Source organism: Hermetia illucens, chromosome 4 (assembly GCF_905115235.1).
Source record: "Hermetia illucens chromosome 4, iHerIll2.2.curated.20191125, whole genome shotgun sequence".
Lineage (NCBI taxonomy): Eukaryota > Metazoa > Arthropoda > Insecta > Diptera > Stratiomyidae > Hermetia > Hermetia illucens.
Window position 1 is genome coordinate 145,358,011 of NC_051852.1, and position 18,891 is coordinate 145,376,901.

General features: G+C 45.0%; 1 protein-coding gene across 3 annotated transcripts in view; it reads right to left on the minus strand.

The window, feature by feature from the left end:
- Positions 1-733: 733 nt before the first annotated feature.
- LOC119655636 (transmembrane protein 164) overlaps positions 734-18,891 on the minus strand; it is a 66,607-nt gene continuing 48,449 nt past the window's right edge. For 2 of the 3 annotated variants that reach the window (XM_038061610.1, XM_038061609.1), the window contains exons 2-5: positions 17,146-17,568; positions 2,445-2,640; positions 2,244-2,344; positions 734-2,167 (exon numbers count right to left, since the gene is read on the minus strand). In XM_038061610.1, coding sequence (XP_037917538.1) covers positions 1,811-2,167; positions 2,244-2,344; positions 2,445-2,640; positions 17,146-17,535 — 1,044 coding nt within the window. In that variant the 5' untranslated portion in view covers positions 17,536-17,568 and the 3' untranslated portion in view covers positions 734-1,810. Of the gene's footprint in view, positions 2,168-2,243; positions 2,345-2,444; positions 2,641-17,145; positions 17,569-17,757; positions 17,864-18,891 lie in introns of those variants that run through there. The other variant, XM_038061611.1, reaches the window with a different exon arrangement.

An 18,891-nucleotide genomic window follows, 5' to 3' on the forward strand; every position in this document is an offset into this window, starting at 1 on the left:
GTAACTATGAATTCCCGTTTATCCCACCTCTCACATATTACGAAGGCACTGACCCGTGCAACTGGTGCCTTCAAATCCCTTTACCCAATCCTGAAATACAGCGGCCCAACGCCTCCGAAAGTCAAGCTGTTTTGCTACAAGCAACTTATCCGTCCCCTCCTCATTTTCAGCTTCATCTTCTGGTCCGACAGTTCCTTTACCCAAGTCGAACGACTCCATCACAAAGAATGCAGAATTCTACGCCATTGTTCCAACACCTACAAAAATGAAGATCGCTCCAAATACATCTCCAACCAGATCCTCTACGACTCCTGTCAAATGCCACGCATCGACGCCGTCCTAGCCCGTCATGCTTTCAAATTCCTCCAGAAATATCTATCCCATCTAAATCTTCTTATCTCCCAAGCCATGCAGATTGAGAATCCTCTACGAATTCATCTGTTCCCTCAAATCCTCCTATCTCTCCAGACCCGAAACCTCCTTTCGACCGCGACGTTTACGTAATTCGCTCGCCAAAATTGGTTTGAACATCGAAGTAGATGGTAAACTGCCAAAAGGCCGGCCGAAACAACGGTGGATTGATACGCTGGATGGGTGGGGATTTAAAAGCATCCAGATCAGACATTTGAAAAAATAAAATGGCAAAACCGATCACAACGAGTCGACCCTGCTTATGAACGGGACAAATGCTGAAGAAAAAGAAGATGGGGGGGGGGGGGGCGGGGGGGGGGGGGGGGGTTGAAACGGAGAAAAGCGAAATAGCGAGAAATGGATTTCAACAGATTCTACTTAAATTCAACATAAGAAATTTTTGGATCGAAAGATACATTGTCAAATATTACTCTGCTTTCGAATTTATTCCTATAATACTTTCGTCCTATTTACTGTTAAAAGTCAATTTTTGAGAGATTACACTAAAGTTCCATCAACTCACCAACTCTTTCGAACATGCGCCAATATTGTATCTACTCTAATCTAAAACCATCTGGACTCATTTGGTATGTCAAATCGATATACTTAGTTACACTTACATATCTAAAAGGCAATCTTGTCATCACTGAATTAAGTTTTGTGATTTGATTTCAGTTGAAGTAAATCGCAATAAATTAAAATAACTAAATTCATTAAAAAGCGAACGCCAAACCTACTAAGTAATATCTAATAGACGTACCCGTTCGTTGAAAAGTATTATTCTAGATGATATTTGGGCAAATCAATTCTTACTTTTCTTAGCATTTTTATAAAAACTTATTTAGAAATCTTTTCTAAATTAGAATTTATTGTCAACGTGGCTAAAGATACTTTAAAATTGGGTTAATTTTCATTTTATGAATTTAATTTAGTGAATAAAAGATTGAATCTAGTTTATGTTGTATTAGTGAATTTTAAAGCAAATATCTGTATTTTGTATGTACAACTTTCACATGTAACATTGGGGTCCGAAATTGGCTTAAGTAGATCTAAGATAAAATTGACGAAGGTTATGATATAGTGAAGGATGTGTATGGTTGCTTTTTGACCGCTTCAACCCTTAACAGAAAGTTGTCTAGATTGGAAATGGTTCAACCACCCAAGCTCATCTAGAATAACTGAAATCAACTTTCTACTCTTTCCTCCATATTATCTAATCAGACAATTTTTTTAATGCTTTCGCCATTTCACAGCTTTAAAACCATTTCTACTCGTATCTGCCTTACACCTAGATCACTCTCAATGTTGTGTCTTTAATTCATAAGTTTTGTAGTCCTTCATCTTTTTTTTCTTTTTACAGTAAGTAATTATTATGCATTTTTACAGATTCTACTAAATACTAATCGATTTTGGTGGTCATAATTCGATCGTCAATCCGTGCTGGCACAACACCGACTCCGGTGCCACCCATGTTTCCTATTGCTGAGTTATTGTCGATACCGGACGAGGATGTCGTTGAATTAATTAATTGACCATCGTAGTCACTGTACAATGGCTGACTACTATTCGTAATTATCTTAACATCTAGTTGAATTTGATTCGGATTTTTTGCAGGTGTGAATAAGATACACCATAATTTACATAGGAATGGACAGAGAAACGCCTGATGAACAAAAGCGGCTAATCTGTAATTAGGTCCTTCGAACGGATCCGATGCGGATGAGCAAAGCATATGATTCAAGTTAATATGCGATATCTGGAATAAAGTCGGATATTTATTATAATTTTCAGATGGAAGATAAATCCTAGTTCATTACAAAGACACCACTTACCACTGACAATATTTGCAATGCAGTAAAATGATAAATAATCAACAACGTGTACGCTATAATGTTCCACTTAAAGTCTAGAATGTCTTCCATGTTATAGGCACCTACAAGATACAAGATACAATACAAATGATTTAGACTGTTGAGGATAATCCTAAATTTGCAATCGATAATTCAATTTAACATCCTTGGAATCTACCTTACCTCCTAATCTTAGTAGATAAATTGGGATAATAAACATTAGACCATGCTGGATCCAGTAGATGGTGGCTTCGAATGGCAACTGCCTGGAGTCAACCTCTGGAAACAAAAATGCTAGCAATGGTCCATTAAGATAATTCATTTGTATCCTAAATAAGGCCGTCGTTGTTTTACTAGGCTTTGCTGCTAAGAGGTAAATCTATAAAAAGAAGTTGACAGAGAAAATCAATCTAAACAACTGAAATGAAGGTCGTTTAAATAAGGAAAAGATACAATGGGATAAGGGTATCTACATATGACGTATACAGAAACAAAGCAAGTATAAATTTGGAAATTTTAAAGATATAAATAGAATATACCGCGGTGACGCAATAAGAAGTTTACTGCTTCACTTCTAAGCTAATTTTGTTGAATTATGGAATGAACGAACGAATAGAATTTTAAACGTGGAGTACAATGGATCAAATATATTAGGGCTATATATATATTGGAGCAGCGGCCTCTCTCAGTTTCTTACCCTGTCCTTAGTTCTTTTGCGCATCATACGTACTTGCGGTAGCCGTCAGCCAGCGGATTGTAGCCACGCATCTAGTGCCGATTGGGGTCAAGCAGTGTACTGCAGGATAGACTGATGCGGAACATAGCTCCCTGAGGCCAACCTATCTTTCTCTAAGGATGAGTTGTCTCTCCTCTGGGACGGTGTGTGCCTTTTCAGGGGCCAAGCCTCTCGTCTACCAAGACCGTTAGTGAGTGGTGATAGCCACACCCTGTACGAGGTGACCCTACTATTAACAAAACGCTACGGATCTAGACTGGGGAGTCGAAAAACACCTCCCCCAATCCAGGGTGTCATGCGAACCGTGCCCATTGGATAGTTTGCAGTCGGGGGTAACTGACTGTATTCGAACGGAGCCTCACTGATACCTGGTCGCCTCAGTGAGTAAGTTAGATCTTACCGTGCTACGGGGGGCTATGGCACGGCGGACCTCTTAACCCCCATACTCGTGGGAATCAAATGAGTACTAAATTGGAAAAAAAAACAAAAACCAAAAAAGCGGGGCCCCGTACCGCACCAAAACTGGTTAATCAGGTGGAGGCACGTCTCCGAATTACTGAAAGCCAGGTGACTACACCCAAGAAGGGAGAAGTTGGGACGTCAAGCAGTGGATCCAAGGTGAGCATTGGTATACTGCATGGACTACAGCCAACGAACACCACTGCTCAAAGAGCAGGGACCAGCAAAAGCACGTCTGAGATAAATATAACAGACGTCAGGAAGGAGACAGGTCTCAGTGGCGCCGGGGTTAAATGGTACCTGCGCTATCTGAAGGAAGGCCTGAAACCAGAAGAGGCCCTTAAGAAGGCTCAGGACAGACCTAGGCCATCTCTACCGGAGCCGAGAAAGCGGGGAGCATGAAGGGAATGCCCCCAAAAAACCCAGACCTGAACCCACGGGAGGAGAAAACCCGGGCAGGTCAGGAGTGAAGGCAGGATCCAGGAAGCCCGGCATTAGCTATGCTAGTGCGGTCAAGGGCATTCGACTGGCCATACTGCCAAAAAGGTTTCCCGAGCAAATACTCACTCGGGAGGAACAGGAAACCATTGAAGAACTTGTCGTCAAGCAGATGATCAAGGGATGGACGTCGAAACTGGTGTTCACCGGGATACGCTTTCGACCAGGCCTTATACTGGTGGACTGCGCGACGGAAGGTACCGCAGAATGGGTCAGAACCATAATTCCTAGATTGCCAGACTGGGAAGGGGTGGAACTGTCAACATGTGCTGGAGATGATATACCAGGAGCCCACATGGTGACAGTTTTTCTCCCAAAGGCCGCGGCAATAGTAACAGAAGACCTCATGAGACTCCTAATTGCTCAGAACGAAGATCTCCATACTCGACTATGGAGAGTCTTCAGAAGCAAGGTGGAGGGAAAGGTTAAACTCCTCACGATCGGGGTAGATGACCGATCCCTAGAGGCAATTAAACGTCGGAGTTGTCATATCAACTACCGATTTGGCAACACACCCGTGCATGTGCACAAGGAAAAGCCAAGGAAAGAGACCTCGGAGGAGGCATCGGGTGGAAAACTTACCGAGGTCCCTGAAGAAGTCGCGGAAGCCATAGAGGCGGAAAGAACGGGATCAACCAGGGAAATAGACCTGCTGCCCAGTGAAGAGCAGAAGCTGGACGACCTAGACCTAGGACTGCTAGGGCTCGGGGTGGACAGCGACGCGCAGGAAAGCGCCATGTCGGAGGAGGAGGGTGACACTCCGACAGTGGAGAAGAGCTCCAAACAATAACGGAGCCAATGGCCAGCACTAGGATAGCCCAGATAAACCTCCACCATGCGAGAGCTGCATCTGCAGTGATTGCAAGGGCAAATTCCAAGGAGAACATTGGAATAGTGCTGGCTCAGGAGCCCTGGGTGTACCGGGGGCAGATTCGCGGTCTGCAAGGAGGAGACATGCAGGTAATTTGGGACTCGTCTTGTGAAAAACCAAGAGCTTGCATAATTCTCAAACGTAATCTAAAATACATATGTCTTTCAGAGTTCTTAACCGGGGACCTTGTGGCTATCCAAGTCTCATTGGAAGCCGGGAGGAGCACTCGAAAGGTAGTGGTAGCATCAGGATACTTCCCAGGAGACGAGAGCCGGGCTCCACCGGAACAAGTCGCAAAGCTGACGGAGTATTGCGAGGAGAGGGCGTTACCACTTCTTCTCGGCTGCGATGCCAACGCCCACCACGTAGTGTGGGGAAGCAGTGACACTAATCGTAGAGGTGAGTACCTTCTCGAATTTATTCTTAGTAATAAGTTAGAAATATACAACGTAGGGAACACTCCAACATTTGTGACCAGCACCAGACAAGAGGTACTAGATATAACTCTAGGAAATACCCTAATGAACGGGATGGTCAGGAATTGGAGGGTGTCGGATGAACCCTCAATGTCTGATCACAGGATAATCAGATTCGACATTGAGGGTAACTCCGAAATAAAAAGAATAATAAGGAATCCCAAGAGAACGGAATGGGAATCCTACACAATGCACCTGAGCAACAACATTGCCCACCTTCAAGGGAGCGGTGACATCAGGAGCGAATTAGAATTAGAGACGGTGGTGGAAGACCTCAACACAATCGTCATTGACGCATATGAGGCCAGCTGTTCGGCCAAGACAGTCAAGTCATCAAGGGATGTACCATGGTGGAACAGAAACTTAGCCAGAATTAGAACGGAGGTACGAAAACTCTTTAACCGGGCAAAACGAACCGGGGACTGGCAGAGGTATAAAAATGCACTGACTGCGTATAGCAACGCCATCAGGGAAGCGAAACGGAACAGCTTTAGGGAATTCTGTGAAGGGATTGAACAGATCACAGAAGCAACTAGGCTGTACAAGGCTGTAGCCAAAGACGGGAGAATATTCTCTGTTTGCTTGAAAAAGGAAGATGGGACATTCACCGAGAATGAGGAGGACAGGGTACACCTGCTTCTCAGAACTCATTTCCCGGGGTCCTACCCCTCGGCGGCAGGCGACAATATCTGCCTGACACCCCAACAACGAATAAAAGGGGAAGGAAAGAGAGCTGGAAACTAGCAAAAGAGGTATGCTCAGAAGCTAGGCTAAGATGGGCAGTGGGAACCTTTCAACCAATGAAATCTCCCGGAGCAGATGGCATTTTCCCTGCACTTATCCAGAGAGGCCTAGGAATTATCCTAGAGTCTCTTCTGAGGGTGGTAAGAGGGAGCATAGCACTGGGTTACATACCAAGGGCATGGAGACGGGCAAAAGTGGTCTTTATTCCGAAGGCGGGTAAAAAGGATCCTTTTCACCCTAAATCTTTCAGACCAATCTGCCTAACATCGTTCGTACTCAAAACGGTGGAGAAGGTCATAGACAACTATATTAGAACTAACGTTCTAAAGCGTAATCCCTTACATCACTGTCAACACGCATACCGGGCAGGTAGGTCAACTGAAACTGCTCTGTATCAGCTGACAGAGGTACTACGGGACGCCATTGAAACAAAAGAAATTACACTGTGCGCGTTTTTGGATATCGAAGGAGCATTCGACAACACATCGCACACAGAGATACAGGATGCCCTGAGCCGCAAAGGAGTGGGAAACACCCTGGCACTCTGGATGGGCAAAATGCTAGAAAGCAGACAAATAGAGGTACAAACAGGTACAAATTCTATTATCATGAACACCACTCAAGGCTGTCCACAGGGCGGAGTACTATCGCCGCTGATGTGGAGTATGGTAGTGGACGAACTCCTGGACGTGTTAACTAATACTGGAATACCAATCCAGGGCTACGCGGACGACATTGTTCTAATCTGTAGGGGCAAATATGAAGATACCCTATGTGATAGAATTCAAACTGGATTAAGGGTTACTAGTGCCTGGTGCAGGAAGGTGGGACTGCGGATCAACCCAACCAAAACCACCATAGTACCATTCACTAGGAGGCGTAAGCTGGATCACCTGAAAGCCATAACATTACATGATATGGAGGTGAAACGAGAAACAGAGGTCAAATACTTGGGAATCACGCTAGACCAAAAATTACTCTGGAAGACACATGTCGGAAACACTTGTCGGAAAGCCACGAGGGCTCTGATGACTTGCAGATCCATAGCAGGAAAAAAATGGGGGTGTAGCCCGAAGATACTACTTTGGATATATACTGCAATAGTAAGACCAATGATTACCTATGGAGCGGTAATCTGGGCAGAAAGAACCCAACTCAGCACACAAGCCAGGGAATTACATAAGCTCCAAAGGCTGGCTTGCATGTGTATCAGTGGGGCAATGAGGACATGCCCAACGGCATCACTGGAGGTCCTTCTGGGATTAACCACTCTCCATCTGCACATACAGATGCAGGCAAGGAGATCAATATTCAGGATGGCCGGTAGCATGAGTGAGGCGGGGAGCTGCCTAAATCGAAGGAAGATTGACATCCTTTCTAGGCGGTATCCCGAATTACTGATACCGAGGGACAACATGACAACGAGGTTTCACTTCGATAAGAAGAAACACGTTGGAGTAACAAGACAAACTGGGAAAGCGTGGCTGCGACATACGGCTTAAACCAGTAACTGATTACTTGGGACACTGACGGATCCCTCACAGCAGAGGGAGCGGGTGCCGGTGTCATTGGTCCAAGGAAAATGTACTTTGAGCCAATGGGCAGGTACACTAGCATATTCCAGGCGGAAATTTACGCCATAGACAAATGTGCCTCCTTTAATCTGCAAAGGAACTACAGGGGGCAGAACATAGCTATTCTCACCGATAGCCAAGCAGCGATCAAGGCACTTAGGTCCAACCAGGTGAACTCTAAACTGGTATGGGAATGCCTTGAGAGACTGAATACACTCGGCTCGTCCAACAAGGTCTGGATACTTTGGGTTCCAGGCCATGCTGGGTTGGAAGGCAATGAGGCAGCGGATGAACTAGCCAAGAAGGGAGCAGGGATGCCTTTATACGGGCCAGAACCCTTCTGTGGAATCGGAAACGGTTTCATGGCTATGAATCTAAGAAACGAAGAAAAACGGTTGAGGGAACTATATTGGGCGGGCCTACCAGGGATGGAGCAGTCCAGGGTGCTCATTGGGGGATACGAACCCATGCGCACAAAGCATTGCCTAAACCTCACCAAAAAGAACCTCCGAATCATAGTGGGAATTCTCACTGGTCATTGTCGGCTGAACTACCACCTAGGGAAGCTAGGGATATCTACGGACACTGCCTGCAGGTTCTGTGAGGAGGAGGACGAAACCTCTATGCACATCCTGGGACAGTGTCCGGCACTTGTGCAAAGTAGGTCGATACATCTGGGAGAACACTTAATACCAGATGCAAAGCTGAAACTTCTGGAAGTGGGGAACATACTAAAGTTCCTAACGGTTACTGGCCTGCTTGAGATACTATGATCAACAGGTACACTATAACCAGTAAAAGGGGCACAATAGTTCTTCAAGGACGCGGTGCGACTTTCCCTTAAAAAAATAATAATAATAGTGCCGATTACATGGAGCCATTTATGCATGTTCACTCCTATGTGGAATTTCTGGCACTGTCAGTGGACGGGTAGCGAATCCTGGAAGACTTTTCGGCAAGTTATCAACTCTACATCGCGTTCGAAGTGGTTGACGCTACTTGCCGGTGTGCATCAACCCGACGTTCTCCCTGCCTGTAAAATGTCGCGAGGATGAACATCGGGAAGTTCGCTGACGCTGTTGAACAGGCAGAGTCGCGCTGGAGGTGGTAGCGTTGCAGCTGGCATTGCCGTAAATTCAGTGATGAACCTGATAACGACAGCGTGTGCGGAGGGGCCCCAGCCGTGGCAAGCCTTCTATTTACTGGTGGACGGCAGAAATTGCCATCCTACGGAGGGAGTGTCATAAGCTCCGCCGTTTGGCACAAAGTTTACAGGCCAACGAGGAGGCATGCGCCATAAAGGCAGAGTATAGATTAGCAAAAAAGAGACTCTGCAGCGCGATAAGTAAAAGCAGAGCTCACGAATGGCAGAACCTGGTCTACGAGGTGAATGGAGAAACGAAGGAACTTGGCTATAAGCTTGTTACCCGCAAAATCGTGGCTGCCCTACATACTAAGTACCGATCAGATGGACCGCATTGTACGGGCATTATTCTCCAGACATCCTGTACGGGTTGATATCAATAGTGCGGAAAGCGTCGAGGATTCATCATCATCAACGGCGCAACAACCGGTATCCGGTCTAGGCCTGCCTTAATAAGGAACTCCAGACATCCCGGTTTTGCGCCGAGGTTCACAAATTCGATATACCTAAAAGCTGTCTGGCGTCCTGGCCTACGCCTCTTAGGCAGGGTCTGCCTCGACTTCTTTTTCTACCATAGATATTGCCTTTATAGATTTTCCAGGTGGGATCATCCTCATCCATACGGATTAAGTGACTCGCCCACCGTAATCTATTGACCCGGATTTTATCCACAACCGGACGGTCATGGTATCGCTCGAGGATTGCCTCTTTTTTACAATGAGAAAGCTCGAAGAAGCAGTTCTCACTATGAAAAACAAGAAGGCCCAAGTCCTGATGATATCGCGGCGGAAGTTTACAAACTGGTGTTCCGGAAACGACTAGAGTTGTTGCTTGGGGTGTTCAACGCTTGTTTGAAGGAGGGCATTTTTCTTTGTCGCTGGAAGGTGGTGCTTAGAGGTCGCGGCCGAACCAAAAACAAGTGGCCGAACAGAACCTCCATAGTGGTGGCACTGGGAGACACTGTATCGCATTGACTTGCCGACGGTGATGCAGTAGGCGAATGCTCCAAGGGCCTAATTAGGGCGATCAGACCCGAGTTTGCACGGGGACTCATATAAAGTGGTAATTAGTTACGAAACCTTACCAGGGGTATACTGGTACCATGGGAACCGGGATACCCCCTGGATTCACATACTTCAAGAGAATTCCAGTTGTATGTGCATTCAGCGTGGTTGTAGCGGTTGGCCCGCTAGTGGGAGTTTCATGGAGTTTGTTCAGGCGAACAGAGACTTTCGGGCCTCGGCGTGGTGTTGCATTTCAACACGGGTGGCGTACTCCTTATTTCGGTAGGTCTTGCATCCACCAGTAAGCACGCTGAGCCATGCACTCGGTATAGACCGTTGTTGTTTGTCACAGCGGGGCTCTGATTGTGGTCACGAAATCAATCCGTGTCTTAAGAAGACCGTGGGATTATGTCCACGAGACAGGTACCTACGAAAAGCACAGTGGCCAGACTCGCGCTGATCAGCAAAGGAAAATGAGACCAGGAATTCCCGTCTGCATACCGACCGCTGTGTATGCTTGACACGGCCGGAAATGTGCTCGAAAAGCTCATCAGGAGTAGACTGGCTGATGCGATCCACACTGCCGGGGACTTTCCCCCAATGCAGTTCGGGTTCAGAGCAGGCAAATCCAGTGTGGATACTGTTATAAAGGTCGTGGATGTCGTTCATCGAACCGAGGCACACAGCCGCCGATCTCGACGGATAGTGCTCCTCACAATGCTTGATGTCAGAAATGCCTTCAATTCCGTAAGATGGACAGAAAAGCTAGGAAAATTAGAAAACTCATTCCACGTGCAAAGCTATCTCTTGCGGATATTGTGGGACTATCTGAAAGACCGCTCCTTGCTCTTTGAGACGCAAGAAGGCCAGAGGAGGATGAAAATCACGTCGGGAGTAGAACAGGGATCCATTCTAGGGCTAGACCTCTCGAACGCTTCCTACGATCGTCTACTGAGACTCAATATGCCCGAAGAGTCGCGCCGGTTATGCAGACGACATTGCGGCGTTTGTTGCCGGATAGACTTGGCATATTAATGCGACGGGTAAGCGAACGGATGACTGCTCATTCTTTCAGCCTTGCGCTGGACAAAACCAAAGTAGTCATCCTGACTAAAAGGAGGATTCCGACCCTACATCCCATATCGTTCTGGGAGTCGATAAACGAGTCAAAAGCAGCGGTAAAGTACCTCGGGTTGACTCTTGATTCAAAGATAAACTTTTTTAGCAAATTAAAGCAGCAGCGAACAAGGTTGCAGCTGAAATTTCGGCGTTAAGTAGGCTAGTGGCAAACATTGAAGGACCTACCTCAAGCAGTCGACGTCTCCTGATGAGTTCAACGCAGTATGTCCTGCTGTACGTCGCACAGGTATGGACTGACGCTTTTACAGAGACGAGGAGCTTTGTGGGTGGCGTCTGCGTACTGCACTGTCTCTGAACTCGCCGTGATGGTGATCGCAGGAATGATCCCCGTTGCCCTGCTTGCTAAGGAGCATTAGGACATATACAAGCTCAAGGGAGATGAGCCAAGGGAGGTTGTTGCTCGCGAAGAACGGAAACGCAATCTAGACGAGTGGCGGCTCCCTTGAGAAAATGAAACTGGAGGCAGATGGACTGCGCGGCTCATTGGCAACTTAGGTGATTGGCTGAATCGGAAGCATGGTAAGACTGACTATTTCCTTACCCAATTTTTAAGAGGGCATGCAGCTTTTCAGTCTTACTTGCCGAAGATTGGAAAGGCGCGATTGTTCGGATTGAGTTGTGGACGACGCCCACCACACTTGTTTTCTTGCGGAAGTGGGATGGGATTCGCAGCTCTATTTAAACACAGGGGATCTCTCTCCAGATAACATTGTCGAAGAGATGCTGAGGAGCACTGACAGGTGGAGCCGTTTTGCTCATTATGTTCGAGTCCTTCTCGTTGCTAAGATAGAGATCGACCGGTGGAGGAGCCGGATGGCAGGGGGTTTTTTGAGCTGACAGTTTCCTTCCTTCTCTCCCCTCCCGTTGGTGAAAGAAATTCGCTGATTTGAAGGCTCCGCAAGGCGGGAGAGTTCGGGGACTAGCCCGCAGTAATGTGACAAACGGTTCCAGGCTAGCTTTCTGACGATGGGGAGGTGTTTAGTTGATAGTCCGACGACGTACCGAACCGGGATTCCAACACTATGTGCGTAAATGCATACACCTACCCCACCCCAAAAAAAACCCGGGTGGTTTTAAATTTTGTGACTATTGAGTCTAGGTACGTGAGTAAAATCTCTGTGCCCTGACAAGGAAATAATATTGGAGAACCAAGAATCCCGGCCCTCAACTTACCGAACTTCTAACGGTCGGGTTAGCTACAGCACGTGCCGTTCGGTTCCACATATTATATCGTCCAGTCGATGTTCACGGCTGGCAAGCCGATTAGGGAAGTTTGGTTGTGAATTGTTACAAAATGGTCCGCAAAATGTCCGCCGCAGAGCTATCAAAAGCTTTGCGCCCACATGTAAGTTTATTCGTGATGCGGTATATGTTTTTGAGATTATTACTATCTGCGGTAATTTCGTCTTCCCTGACAACTTCAATAACAAATTCCCTTATTGCCACGCCATGCGTTACGCTGAACTTCTCGAAATTAAGCGCGGTCTCACTTCGGCGTGTCACCTTCACCAATATTCACAGCGGTCTATAGAGCATTCATTCGCTTACCCATTCAGCCCGATTTGATGATCCCTCTTCGGGACGTAGAGACGATCTGAGTAGCGATCGAAAAACCGTAAGAGTTTAATGGGTCCCTAATGTTTGAAGGGTCGGAACTTTCCAACCCTGCGAGAGGGTGCCTGATGCAACACGCAAGCGAAGACAAGCGACCATTAGATGATGATTCCTTTTGAGGCCTGTTTAGCTAGGGACATCCAGAAGACAGCTCGTAAACTGGTCAATCTGATTACTCGTATATTGCCTGTCAGCTGAAACACAAGTAACCTTATGTCACATATCCCACAATGTTCCAAGGCTAGGTGACGGAAGCTGCAGAAATCCACACACCACCATCACGATTATTATGTCACCTTTAAGAAGCATTTCTGGATTGCATTTAATTCCTCGCAGAAATCCTCTCCTTTATCTTTAAGTTGGAGAACACAGTTATTGAGGAGCGTATGCACATCAATATCCAGGCAAAATATAGTTCTGGGTTGGAATCCTTTTGTGACTTCCTTCTTCAGACTATAAACCGATCTTAAATTATGCCTCTTAAAGTAATTGTTCAATCTGCTTTATGCTTTAGTTTATTCTTTCTACAGATAGTCTCAAAGGTATGTCTTAATTCTACGTATTTGTTTCGTGTGGCTCTCGAGGGTCGCTCCTGGTGGTATTTACATGCCAACCATCGTTACCTTTTGTGCCAAGGTTCGCATCCGATGGTTTTCTTTATAAAAGTAATAATCGTTGGCACAACAATCCAATTGGATCAGGGTGTTGAAGTGTGTTAGAGCCCTTTATTGAAGATAGTCACGGTACACTACAGTATATTGTAGTAGATAATTAGGCCGGCATTGCAATTACCCGAGATTATTACCCTGATTTAATTCAAGCAGTCATTCATAGCTGAGTCGGCTGGTATCCGACATCCAGTCACGATACAAATCCCTCTGCCACCAGTGAGATTTGAACCGCGACTGCTATGAGAGCCTAGCGTTCTAACGACTGAGCCGTTTTTCAACTGACTTCACATCATATCAATGCTATCTGCTTCCCGGTGTCAGTGTAGCGTCTGCAGGGTTGGTTTTTCAAACGTTTCGACATATTTCGACGCCGTTTCCCCGCTTTGAAGCTTTTCAATAGCGAACCTGAAGTTAGGCTGCTACTCCTTTATCTATATATTATCTAGTAGCGATATCTTGCTTAGATGAGATAGCGAACGTTGTCACCATTTGTCCCGCGATATGAACGCACGTCAAAGATACTACACGCAGTGCGTTTCCCACCTTTTTCAGTAGATCCTGTGGTGGAGAAAGCAAGTCGATTAGATTGCGATGTTTGTGCTGCCAGTGAGTTTTATGAGTCTGTGTCCGTTCTCGTTAGCTAGACCCCTAGTACATGCATGGGTGAGTCCTATTTCACCTTCAGAAATGAGTTTTATAGCACAACCTCCGGGGTAGCACTGGGCAACCTCCTCTCACCGCTGCCATGCGAGGTATTTATGAAGAATCTGGAGAATGAAATCGAGAAGGCTGGCACACCCCCGGAATTCTGGATCAGATATATGATACGATTTTCCAGAAACTCAACCGGGCGCACAGAAATACCAAATTAAGCACGGTGATCGAAAAAGCCGCCTATGATATTATAGCCAGGGTAAAACTGTACACGGCCATGAGAGAATTCGGTATCCCGACGAAATTAATAAGACTGACTAGGCTGACCCTGACCAATGTGCGAGGCCAGATAAAAGCAGCAGGATCACTCTCAAGACCATTCGACATCAACAACGGTCTACGACAAGGGGATGCGCTATCATGCGACCTCTTTAACCTGGCCCTCGAGAAAGTGATCCGTGATGCTGAGGTAAATGCAAGAGGTACGATCCTCTTCAAGTCTACCCAACTACTGGCCTATGCTGACGATATCGACATCATGGGAAGAACGACCCGAGATGTACAAACTGCCATCATCCAGATCGAGCAGGCGGCGCGAGATCTTGGGCTGCACATCAATGAAGGCAAGACAAAATATATGGTGGCAACGTCAGCACCGAAGACGAATCAACCAACAACATCAAACCGCACTGGTCAAACACAAACACGAAGAAGAATAAGGATAGGAGAATACAACTTTGAGACCGTTGACAATTTCTCCTATCTAGGGTCGAAAATCACAACCGATAACAACTACGATGATGAAATACGCGCAGGGTTGTTGGCAGCCAACAGAGCCTATTTCAGCTTACAGAGACTGTTCCGCTCGAAACGTCTCACCATAGGGTCAAAGCTCTTACTGTACAAGACTATGATCTTGCCAGTCCTCATGTATTCCTCGGAAACTTGGATTCTTAGCAAGAAAAATTGCGAACTCTTGGCCGCGTTCGAGAGAAGAATCCTCCGAAGAATTTTTGGCCTCCTACATGAGGATGGACGATTCCGTAGCCTACACAATGACGAAATCTATGAGCGATACCATGACCGTCCGGTTGTGGATAAAATCCGACTCAATACGGTGGGCGGGTCACTTAATCCGTATGGATGAGGATGATCCCACCCGGAAAGTCTATAAGGACAATATCTATGGTAGAAAAAGAAGACGAGGCAGACCCTGCCTAAGATGGAGCGATGGCGTGGGTCAGGACGCCAGACAGCTTTTAGGGATATCGAATTGGTGGACTTCGGCGCAAAACCGGGATGTCTGGAGTTCCTTATTAAGGCAGGCCTAGACCGGATACCGGTTGTTGCGCCGTTGATGATGATGATGATCGAAAAGGAAGTTGAGATATCTTTTCTGGATTCAAAAATAATTCGGTAAAGAGGGGACTTTGAATTTGACATTTACAGGAAACCGGCTCAAATACAACGAACCACAAAGCGGTGGCATACAACTTTATGATCCACAACACGCCTCAACGAGGAGAGAAGAAAAAAGGAAACAAACTACATCCTGGATACAAGAAAAGTGGATACAACAGGAATATCATCGTAAATCGAATCCAAAAGAAACTACGGCAGACCTGAAGACAACAACAAGACATTCCTCCAGGAGCCAAACACAGAGCCAAGGCAATGAGTAGCATTAACCTATTCAGATCTGTCGAAAAACATCAAAAGGCAACTACATAAACGTCGATTCCCGGTTATCTCAACCAGTAGACGATACTTACTGAGGACTCGGATACAATCGGTTACGGATAAAACAGAATGCATCGAAAAAAGCGGCGTATTCAAGATTTCCTCCCCAGACTGGGAAATGTTTTTGTAGGGCAGCCAAAACGGCTAGTCCACACCCGAGTGTTAGAACACATAGAGGAGAAAGAAAAAGTGGAAACCCACACATAAGGTCCTCGGTAGCCAAACATACCATAAAGCAAGGACACCATTTGTCTTTGGATAACGCCGATATAGGAGGAAGGAAGTAAACGACGCTAGAAATCTAGAACCATAGGAAAGCCTCCACATTTCGAAAATTCCTCTTGAAAAAACGCTAAACATGGACATGGGCAGCAACAACCCCCTGTTGGAAAAATCCAAATAATAATGGAAAATTTTCAGAAAATAAAACACTGACGAAAGGACAGTTGGTCGTCGAAATACGTATCTGTATCTATTTTACATTACTATTAGCCAATAGAGGAAACAGTCTTCTAACTCAATATTTTACATGTAATTGTTTTTTCCAATTTTCCCCGATATTTTCGCTTTCTTGAAAAGGAAATGTCAAATTGTGGGCGTTCAAACTTTGCTAGAAATTTGCCTAGTAACCCAATCCTTTAACCTCTATTAGCAACAAAGGCAAAAACAGGGACATACTCGTAAATCCAACAAATATCTTCAATATTTCAACATGGAATACTCATTTGCATCTAAACAATCGTAGCAAACTTTTCGTAGATTCAGAATGGATTCCCACAACTTCGACTTCAAATCACTCAAATCCTTTTGAAAGACACTTCAATTCAATCCAATTTGAAATTCAAATAAGGCTGAATTTCGTACTGAGGCAAACATGCACACATAAGTATCAACACTCGAAACTCATCAAGGATATGAACTAAAACTTTTATCTACAGCCAAAGTCCTTTTGCCTATTTCAAGTTCGCATCTATGTAAACAACAAAACAATGTCCCGACACACAGCATTAAAAAAAAAACGAGAAATTTTTTCGGAAATCTCTAATTTTCACTTCCGCAAAAGGACATTCTATTGTTCGTCCTATTAATCGTGGAAAGTGGTTGTCTTATAAGCATGGCAGTGAGCAATGGGGGAGGACACTCCAGCAACCAAAGACATTTTTCGAAGCCGTTAAGTAAATGCCATCTGATAACAATCACAGTCCAGCATGAATGACTGCGTTGAAGTGGTGGTGAACACAGCCATTCCAGGGACAACAAAATCAAATAAGCTATTTAGTGGTTGCTGCTCTTATGTCCTTGTCCCTGGGTGGAATCAGTGCTCATACAAGTTTGCACATAACAGTGAGTGGGTTGGTAAATACGCAACAGTGCCACGTGGAGAATCTGGGTTAGCGAAGTACAATCCAAGGTGGTTGGGGTTGGAAAATGGTGTGCTTCCATCGGCTCTACAAATATGTATGTGTGCTGTTCAAGATTGTAAACAACTGAGTTCATATGTTTCATGCTTCCTAGGACAGGCTTCTACTATGTATATCTACGAGCTAGTCGGTACTTACTTGTATAATCGTTGTGATATGGCATGGATTCAATGCGAAAATCATCGTCTTCGTCGAAAGTTTAAACCCCATTTCTATCCCAAGGACGAATGTCATTATTACGAGTAATAGTTGTTTACCGGTCACTACTTCTTGTGAATTGGGCAAGGACGATGACGGCGGCAGCGTCGACGACGAATGTCGTGGATAGTGTGGTGGATAGTTACTATTTGGGACATTCGCTATGGGCTGTATCCTTTGAATGGCCCATTTCAAAGTGATGATGCACACTGCCGTCATTAGGATTCCTTCGGCGATTTTTCGTCTAGTCGATAAAAATCCAACACATTCTGGGCCAGTAGTACGCGGCATCGCTTCTGTTACGCCCTCCAGCGCCCAACTCCAATCCATGTTCAACAGAACGGTGGGAGATATGCACTGTATCTGGAAAGGATAGAGAATGCACTTCAGTCAGTTCTGAAAATGATCAAGAATCAAGTTGAGTAAATAGTATGCCGCTCCATTTTAGTATAACCCTTGCTGATATGTTACAAAGATCCTGCAGACACCGTGGAGACTTTTCGGTGATAAATAGCTACGACAGGGAATTTATGCCAAGTTTATTGTTATTACCTTCTTCTAGGACGACTTCTGAAGGAAAACTTGTAATCTAACCCACCAGCTACGTGTGCTTACAATTTTGATAGAATTGCCTACACCTCCCGATATTCCGTTCGACAATGTGAAAGTTTATAGCTTTCTGGGTCACTTCCTTCCCATGCCTCGCTCCCAATCCTCGGAAACACGATGTCATTTGTTCTTTCCGTTGTCATACGATATTACGTAGCCTTGTCTGATGGCTGGAACTCTGTTTGTCGGGCAGTTTTGAAATATTGTAAGGAATTGTTCAAACAAGGATTTTCGAATGGCTCTATTATAAAAGCACATATGGATGGCTTCCATATATTCTTCGTTTGGAGTTTAATCAATCGATATAATGGCCATTGTAAATCTTTAATTGCTGCGGTGCTTGGACGGAACTTAGTAGCCCATAACATTGTATCTTGTGGAAAGAGTCATTTTTATCTGTTCAGTTCCCATTGGAGCGGTAGGGAGGGGGTTGATTTTGGAGTTCCTGCCATTTGGTCAATTTTAATCGAATGGAAATGTAAATAACTTTGAAAGTGAGACATTCGTTAAAGTATTGGAATAGTATTTTATGACCTAGGGTCTGATATTATACGAGTACCTTAGTTTATGGTATACCACGATTTCAGTAATTATTGGAATTGAAAGTAGCCAATGGAGCTACCACCCTTCGCAAAGTTGGGAGCAGTTTGGAAATTCTTTGTCAATATTTCCATACTGAACTTCAAATTATAATAGATTTGTTAGTGGCGATTGAGTGTCATCTACGTGCTACTCAACTGTGGGCATATTTTTGTTAATGTTATTCTCATTTGTTTAAATATGTGTATTGTGTGTGCCTATGTACCTAACATACGCACAGAAGTAATTGGATTTATGTATGTTTCTTGCACGTTGCAGCTAATTCTCTTTAACCGAGAAAATTTCTGGTTTAACGCATTATATATGTTATGATATATAAACCGCTTAGTCGGAAGCCTTGAACATTTATTTTGTCTTTCCCTGCTCCCCAATGGGTTAAAATCACTTTTTGTTGCTCATAGATAGACGGGACTTGTGGTTCCTTATATTATCTATCCGAGATTTTTCAACTTCTTGTATTTTAATATGAATTGAAGG